We start from the raw sequence: 9,351 nt of genomic DNA, 5'->3' as shown, positions 1-9,351 counted from the left end.
TCGTGAAGCTTTGTTACTGGAGACCTTCAAATGTACCAAATTATATTCCGAAAGTGACCCACAGCACTGAACAGAGCACGCGCAACCCGATGAGACTGTTGTGGCGTTTCAGACTCTCACAACGTTGGCTTCTGAGATATAACGCCGTTATATCTCAGAAGCCATAACTCTTCAAAGCCACTGCTTTGAGTACCTCAGATCCAAAAATATATATAGTGTGTCCCAGAACAAACTTATCACATTAAATTTCCTTTCTTTGACTCTGTAAATCTTATGTGACCTCGGTTAAATACGCATGAGAACGTTAAATATGCGATAGGCATTATGACTCTAAGAAATTTCTGAACCGGCTATGCTTCTATATATTTCCCAAGTGTCCGTCAGAGCAATGGATGGCAATGGATGTGTTTTCTGTGTGGTCCGACCCGAGGCTATGTAATGAGAAGCCAAGAGTAATTGACAGTTCAGTTGGAGGTGTAGTGTGGTCAGAGGTCAGGAGCGTCCAGTCGAAGATAGTGATTTCCGAAGTGTTGCAACCAGATCCAATAAATTCGATCATCAAATCGAAAACCCATTTTATAAGTCACGCAAAACCATCATATATGACAATATTAATGCAATTAAAATAAGTTGTGTTGTATCAGTGACCACCTCTGTGGTCTAGTAGTCAGAGTTCCTGGCTACAGATCCAGAGGTCCGGGTTCGATTCCCGGCGCTACCAGATTTTCTGAGAAGTAGCTTGTCTGGAACGGGGTCCACTCAGCCTCGTGAGGATAATTGAAGAGCTATTTCAAGGTAATAGTGGCTCCGGTCTAGAAAACCGAAATTAACGGCCGTGAGGATCCGTTGCTCTGACCACGCGACAACCTCTAACCGCAAAAGTTGGCTCTAACTTCGCCGACGAGCGGCGGTCGGTCGGTCAGTATAATTCGCTTGAAGGACTAGATGCTGACATGGATCTGTATGTCACCATTAAAGCACAATAGATCACTGTAGATCGCGGTGCAAGGGCCGAGAAGACCCACCCCTTATACATTCATTCATTCATGTCACCATTATAAAGTTGCTAGATCCTATTTTTAACATCCCGCGGGGATCAAAATCTCCATGCCGCAAATAGCGTTAAAATCAAAGGACTTTTATTTCGCAAGGTTGCCTCCTCAAAGTACGATGTACCACCACATATGTTTGAGACACCATACCAACGTTTCCGAATAAGTTTCTACTACTCTGCTTGCCATCCCGCTTCACGCTGGCTTCTTGCAATTCTGCTTCGATACTGAAGATGGAGGCCATATATTCCACCGAAACGTTGGTCGACTTTCAACAGACTACACGGTGTTATATATATATATATAAGTTTCTACTTGATCAGTAATAAGGTGATATGTAGACAAGTACACTCCGAAGCACATCAGTAGCCATCATAAAACTGAAATATTAGTATTTGATCTTTGCGTGACGACCGTAATTATGAAATTGCAATCTGAACGGCCTTTGACACGTTGTGTCGATCTTGCAGATACCTGGCTGAGCGACTCAGCCATCAAAGCTTCTATGCTGTTAGTTAATAAGTTAACCGCGACACGTAGAGCGCTGTAGTCGACCAAATCGAATATCATAGAGTGGGTTGAGTCAGACACAGGCGGGCTGAGGAGTTGGAGTTTGGTTGCGAGAATGCGAAGAAGTGGTATGTGAGTGAAGTGTGTTTGTACGTATGAGTGCTTCTGTTTTGCAGTTAACTGCAATACATGTCAGTACCAAAGCAACGGACGCACATTAGTTTACTCATTGGTATTATTTTTGGTGAAACATGCTAACCGTAAGATCGTCTGCTGCTGATGACGTAGGAACAGTCCTGGTACCTGCAGTGAATTTTACTAGGAAGTGAGAAATATTCCTTATTTATCAAAAAGATACAGCAAAGCGCTTGTGTAAACTCAAAACAGATGTATTTGTCTGATGCCAGCTCTAAGAATGGTGCATTTTGGTGACAAGCACGTTTGTCGAATAGAGGAAGTGGATGCACAGCTGGTTTAGCTCTAGGGGTGTGTAATGTCCTTGTTTAGTGGCGCGCGTTTTGAAATCTTGAACCAAAATGTGGGTCGTGAATTACGAAGTGGTTCGATATGACAGTTATAATGCGAAACTGTGAAGAGAGCTGCAAGCACCAAGTATGAGCAGAGGATACTACGTTCCTTGTGCCCCATTTCTTTATTTGGTGAGTAAGATTTTAACTTTTTGTTATGTAAATGTACGAATACTTCTTTACATGCCTAGTTCTGTTTTATTTTAAATTGAAGAATGAGTGACTATCTTAACTGTAAATGACGCAGATAATTACGGGCTGTGAAATAACTGGAGCTACGTTTTTGGGGAGATATGTGATGAAAGATCGTTTAATAGGAACTACATTTATTATATCAATTTATCACGCAACGGATGTTGGTCAGCCCGTGATTCAGTGATTAACGTATTAGCATTGAAAAGTTTTGCTGTACGGGTATCGAAAAAAATGTCTATATAATTACATCCGATCACCTGACATCCGGAGTATAGCAAACTACCGAAACTTCGTTTATACCTATGAGAATGGACAGTGCCATTATTCATGTAACAGCTTTGCCCGTGTCAATCTCGATGTCTGTGTGTGTTTTTGAAACTCTTTTAACTCCGCGTGATAATTTTTATATAAGATTTAAAAAATATATGTATGCAGGTTTTCTGAATTACGCAGAATTTTTATTCTTCTTGTAGCCTGTATATCGGATGTTAACTTGCGCGGTGTTTTTACATAGCTCGGATGATAGTGAATATGTAATTTTGAAGGATCTGGAAGAAAGTAGTTGCAGCCTAATTTTAATGTACTATTCCGGCATTTGCCTGGAGAGACTAAGAAAAACCACGAAAGTTATCAGGATCTGCTTGTTGTCTGCTTCATGCCGATTTGTTGTGCTTCGTTTACTGTCTTAACCCAGAAGGAGGAGACGAGCCACTCCTCCGAAACTCCAGTTGACTTTTCCGCGTGTTACGCGGTTTTGTAAGTCCGAAGACATAAGCTTCGCAGTCAGAAACTCAAAGCTTACAGTTTCGGGGTTGTAACCGTGCACTTTCCGAATACAAGTAACAAGAGTTACTGATTGAGCCAGTTTGGTTGTCCCTTTGCCTAATTGATTAAGCACTACGCCATGAAGACGTGTGGGGGAGTGGTCGTACAGATCCACGTTTTATTGGCTTCGGCACTAGATGGAGGTGAGTGGTCAGCTTCACACCCCGGCTGCATTACCCCCGGGGAGAGAACCCCCGGTACCCTTTGGGTAGGAGGTTGGGTGGGCTCCAGAGCGGGTCTGGACGACATGGAGAAGCGAAAATTCTTGTTCCCATCATCGGGACTCGAACTCCGACCCCTCGGTCACCCAAACCGTCGTCAGTCGCTATACCGACTACGCTATCCCGGGTCATCTTTTATTTTTATGAAAATATAAATTCCGTGATAAATTTAGTGAAGTTGTATTACGATGATCGGACTTTGCGTTCCGCGTTTTTGCCGTCTATGTGCAATATCGGTTGCACATAACCGACATCACACATAGACGGCAAAAACGCGGAACGCAAAGTGCATCTACTGAGTGCAACAATACGCAGCAATTTAATATTATTACGATCAACTTAATGCAACATACGTTTGCAGGATTTAAAGTTCTGGCCGTGATGTGTTCTAGTGCCTGTGTACTACACGACATACGATATGTGCCAGAAGGTAGAGCTTATCGTGAGATACATTTGTTTGGGTCTAGCGAGAGTAAACAAAACAAACGTCTGCCCTGATGATATGGACGTCACGGTATGGTGAAGTTGGAATACAAAAACATGCGATCACAGAACTTACAGTCGGAGGTACAGAAATGTTCCGCACGTCTCCATTAAAAGCTTTTCCCTTCATGATTACATTGCTTTCTGTGTGCAGCATGCATACCGCGAAATGTAACAAGAGTGCTGAGTTCACCTCCAGTGGCATGCGTTTCCAGCACATTTGATGAAAAGGGACAAACTAATTTCATGGTTATTAGGAGAGACGAACAGCGTGACCCCACAGCACTGACTCATTCTCAGGCATTCTGTTCGCAGTTCTTTTCAGGCACCATGACTGTAGGACCGTCTGTTCATTTAGCCATGCCCAGTTTTCTGTTACATGTTTCAGAGCAACGTCATAGGTATTTAATTAAGGGACCCTGACTGAGGTGGGTCCTGTAATTTGGAGTAAAATTCCATTAAGCAGTTTGTTTTGAGACGGTAGTAGTTGCCCAGCAAGCCTTCTGTGGAAGCTGGAAGTTCATTACCATGCCCGCAAGAAATCGCCGTCTGTCCATCCACTCCCAAGCTGCGAATTCTCTTCAGGACTTTTGACGAAAGTGCACGTATTTTATGCATTTGTGCGCGGATCAGAGGGCTCAGTGCTCTCACTGCCTGGGTTGCTTCTATTGCAGCTTGAAGAATTCATAACTCCAGATAAGTGAAGACCGATTCCTATTATCTCATATATACAGGATGATTCTAAATTACTGTCGGCGTTCCGTTTATATGCCACGGAAACCTCGACACTAATTTAGAATCATCCTGTATATTGTATTTTGCGGTAAATAGAGAATTTTAATATACTTCTCAGGATTTTATGGAACCCGAACGTTCATCACCGTGTTTACAAGAGCCACCCATCGGTCTCTATCCTGAGCCAGATCAACCCAGTCAGTACCACCCCATCCTATCTCTGTAAGATCCGTTTTAATATTATCCACCCACCTACATCTTGGTCTTCTTACTGGTCCCTTTCCTTGTGGCTTTCCCACCAATCTTCTCCCCATTCGTGCTGCATGCCCTGCCCATCTCATCCTCCTTGACTTGATAATTGTAATTATACTTGAAGAAGAGTACAAATTATGCAGTTTTCTCCAACCTCCAGTCACTTCATCTCTCTGCGGTCCAAATAATCTGAATATACATAAAAGTGATGACGTACTGAATCTACGAGTGAACTGCCCTCAGAACAACACTTTATCAGAATTATATTAATTTTCATAGCGTAAATGCCGTGCTTTCCTTACAGCATAAGGGCTGGGCTGTATATCCACGATCAAACTACGTAAAATCAGAATATAAATGAGAACAACAAAGAAAGTGCCGTTTTGTTCTTTCTCCTATGTTCAACTGTTCATGTTTCAGACATTATATCCTTGCTCTCCGTGCCCCAAAAAATGTGGAGGTGCAGACATTAAGAACTAAGGAACGGAAAAGGCGAAAGCCAAAATTCTCCGTGTATTTTTATGCGCCACTTTCAACAGAAAAAACGATGGATTAATCCCAACTCGAGGACCTCAGCAAACCGCCCCAGGAGAACAGAAATTTTGCCTCCCCGCCTCCTCCAGTTAAGAAATAAAAATCTGTTCGCAAAAGTTTATCGCAGTAACACGATATTCTCAGAAACTGACGGGGAAACCCAGTAAACAGCAATACAAATGTATTTTCCCGTCACGGAAGTTGCCTTCTCCCAGCCGACATGGGATCACAGAATCAATCAACATTGTTTGATTCGAGGTTCTCTTAGCGGTGGCATGAAACGCAGTTGTTAGAAGTTGCACTGAAGTTTTGGAGGAAGGTATCGCTTCCATCTTCACTTGCCTCCCGCTACTTGACTGTTTCTTGCTGGGCCTAGTCGTCGATCCTGAAGATGTAGGCGATACGTTCCACCGAACTTCACGGCACTGCAGCTCATAACGCAGTACTTTTCTTAAACGATAGCATTTGCAGTTCGGAGTTATATTGTTGCTCGTATATAACATGTTTCTGTGGGTGCCTATTAAATGCGACAATATCAACAAAAGAGCATCGAAATGAATTTTCATTTAACAAAAAGCCGAAAGAAAAGGGGGGTTGTTGAATGTGTTGCCCCAGGCGGTCATTTGGTTCGCTTGTGCTGTTTGCTCAGACTGGACGCTCTAATGCACGATCGCAGATCTGCGGAGCTCCCGCTGACGAGGGTTCTCCCAGTCCGCTCCGCCCGACCTTTTGCATGCAAGATCTCGAGAAACGCTGAACGGAAGTTCACGAAATTTAATGCCGAAGAATTTTACACAAAGGTGTACAGCCATTTAAATTTAATTGAAATCGGACAAGTTTAACGATTCTGCGTAAAGACCTATATGTCTTCCTGCGCTTTGCTGTGTAAATATTTACCAGAGAGAAAAAATAGACATTTTTTATTTTATGCCCTGTGCACTTCCTCCGAAGGGCTTAGTTTTCGAAATATTGAAACGAAAGCGATGTTACGAGTTCGTTTCCGAACTTGAATATTGAAAAGTCAGCCATGGCATCCAGTAACACAGAGGCAATTGAGGACAAAAGAAAGCAACAGATGAAAGTCCTTGCTGAATTTATATTACGTTAACACCATGCTTGTTTTACGCTTTTCTTGCAGTGCTCCGTTTCATTGCCACTTCGAATAATATGCTAAACAATTTACATGTATTTAATTGTCTTTTAGTGTTCGAAATGGCAGTTAACATGGAAGCCACTATACAAATTGTTTATTCATTCGGTTCAAAGTTTTGGCTTCTGACCAATTTGAGTACTACCGAAGAGAGAAAAGTTTAATGTTTACATATTTTAAGGGAACAGTTCGTCGTAATCTTCATTATTTAATTTATAATTTCTTCAGCCATCCAGCCTTCTGCTTAGTGGGTCCCGGGGCTCTTCCCCAGGGGTTGAAGGGACCGTTCATCTCCATCTGCTTCCGAGGTCAAGAATCGTGGAGCTATACCGCCACTCTCCCATATGTTTTCATGACGTGGTCCTTAATTAAATAAGCCCATAAATAACTTCACTTCTTTTCGAAGGCGTCTTCTGTGTGTGCGTTGTATATATTCACAATCTTGTTTTTAGAATAGTTTTGGTAAAATAAAATGTTATACCATACCGACCGAGCAACGGCCGCTTCTCGGCGAAGTTTAGTGCGAACTTTTGCGGATAGAGGATGTCGCGTGGTCAGCGCAACAAATCCCCACGGCCGTTAATTTCGGTTTTCTAGACCGGAGCCGCTATTTCCTTGAAATAGCTACTCAGTTATCATCACGAGGCTGAGCTGGCCCCGTTCCAGACCCACTTCTTCTCCGAAAAAATCTGGTAGCCCCGGGAATCGAACCTGGACCTCTGGATCTGTAGCCAGGAACGCTGATCACTAGATCACAGAGGCGGTCGAGCTACCTAAGGCCTCGTTAAATAAATCAAGAATAAATAAATTAATTAATACAAGTACATAAACAGTCGAACGTACAGTGTATGTTCCTGGAGGACATGACGAAATCTTATTAGTCAAGATAACGTTTGTTATTTACTAATAATCACTAGGTAAACTAATACATATTTACTAGGTGCTCATCAGGTAATTTAAATAAATAGGCCTCACGTAATGAAGCTGTATTTACGGAACTCGTGGAGCAGAATTAAAATGCAGTATAAAGATTCAAACACAGTGTCCGTGCGGTGTTAGGCATGAATCATGTTCTCTTGCTTGAACGCCGGGATCGTGGGTTCGAATCCAATTCAAGGCATGGATGTTTGTCTTGTCCTATGTGTAGAAAATGACCTTGCGACGGGTTGATCCCCCGTCTAAGGGGTCCTACCGAACCCATAAAATAAAATTACGAAACTGAAGAGGCCAGGGGCCAAAAAAGGACAGGACCGGAGCCGATAAATGAATGAATGAATGAATGAATGAATGAATACACATTAAAAGCGCTCTCTTGTGAACGCTTAATGAAGCTTCGGGTTCAGAAAAGGCACAGAATTTTCTGAGCGACTAGTAATCTCTCAGAAACCAACTTGTGAGAGGTGCCTACAAGAAGACGAATCAGCCACACGTAACCTGTGTGACTGTGAGGCCATAGCTTATTTAAGATTTCGTCACCTGGGTTAGTTCTTCATGGAACCAAATGACTTTTATGACGCCCGCATAAATGAAGTCCACATTTCATTCGAAGTGTATGATTAATAAAGGGTTAATCTAAAGGGAAAGCACAGTAGATCATTGAAGGTCGCGGTGCGAGGGCCGGATTTTATGGCCCCACCCTAACACACATAAACAATCTCTCAGAAATGTCTTGCTGATTTAATTATCAAAGATGTGAACACCGCAGAATGTTACGAGTACACCTAATGGAAATGAGTGAAGTTCCTTTAAGCAAGAACTAGGTACGTGACGTTGATCACCATATGAATCCTGCCTCGTCACTCGTTTCACTTATTTTCACTGGATCTCCCGGCTGCAGCGCTGCAAGCGACGTACACGCAACAGAGGTAGGGTGGATCCTGTTGCATCGACGTTGCAGTCAAGCTGGACCGGATGCTGCTGTCATGTCTCTTCGGGCCAGACTGTAAAACTGACATACACAATTTTTAAATGGATCTTTTTGTGTTGCGTATTGAGTCCAATGCTGTGCCATATAATATGGATCTTTGGTGTACGTCCTGCCGAAAACGGCACTTAAACGTAATGACTTTCGTAGGAAAGAAGCGAGATGTACGTTTCTTAATGCAGACGTTTCTCGGTTTTGTAATTCGCTGATTTTATTGCTGTAAGTTGAAGTAAACAAAGAAGGCAAAGCTAGCCTTTTAACAGGCCGTGAAGGCTCATAGGGTTGTGAGACGTCGAGACTCCCACATTTCCTAGACAATCGGCTCGCAGATGGCGGTGAGGTTCTCAGTCTCACGCTCCTGCCGTCCTTTACCACCGCAGGAATATTTCTGGTATTCATTTCTGTTAGAGGCTGTGTCGACCACAGGGCCATGGTGGGGCTGGAAGGATTAGGTAAATTGAAAAATCCAGTGACAGGGAATCGAACCCGCGACCTTTCGGGGTGTAGCATAGTGCGAAGTGAACAGTAGCTGAGTGAGCTAGTGTTATTGTGGCGTTTAATACAGTAACTTAGGCTACTTACGTTTTAGCGTGTAACCCAAATAACTGTAAAAGTTAACCTCCATTTTGTCCTTCACGTTAGCGGTGTCAGCCTTCGAAATTTATATAAAAAGAAGACCCGAAGCCTCCAGTAACAGGTCCTGAAGGTTCGCTTTTGGGTTTTCTTTTACAAATAAATTTGTACGGTTGACAGCGCTAAGGACAACATGGCGGTATTGTTTCAGTGTGACTTGGCTCACCCGTTATGTCATAAGCATGTTAGTTTTATATGTAACACTCAGCGAATGGCACTTAGCATTCTGTAACTGTTTTGTCGTTACATTGTATCGTCACCGTAAGTTGCTTTTTGTCAGTCTTTACTGTATTGTGGGCACGCGGGAACG

General features: G+C 42.9%; 1 protein-coding gene across 1 annotated transcript in view; it reads left to right on the top strand.

The window, feature by feature from the left end:
* Nucleotides 1-1,658: 1,658 nt before the first annotated feature.
* The window catches only part of LOC111862394, a 267,967-nt gene continuing 260,274 nt past the window's right edge, over nt 1,659-9,351 (top strand). Inside the window, exon 1 of the mRNA XM_023847749.2 lies at nt 1,659-2,221. Coding sequence (XP_023703517.1) covers nt 2,177-2,221 — 45 coding nt within the window. The 5' untranslated portion in view covers nt 1,659-2,176. The remainder of the gene's footprint in view (nt 2,222-9,351) is intronic.

The sequence above is a fragment of the Cryptotermes secundus genome, unplaced genomic scaffold, assembly GCF_002891405.2.
Source record: "Cryptotermes secundus unplaced genomic scaffold, Csec_1.0 scaffold671, whole genome shotgun sequence".
NCBI lineage: Eukaryota > Metazoa > Arthropoda > Insecta > Blattodea > Kalotermitidae > Cryptotermes > Cryptotermes secundus.
Note: the sequence above shows the minus strand (reverse complement) of the source record. Positions and strands in the feature narration are given on the sequence as shown.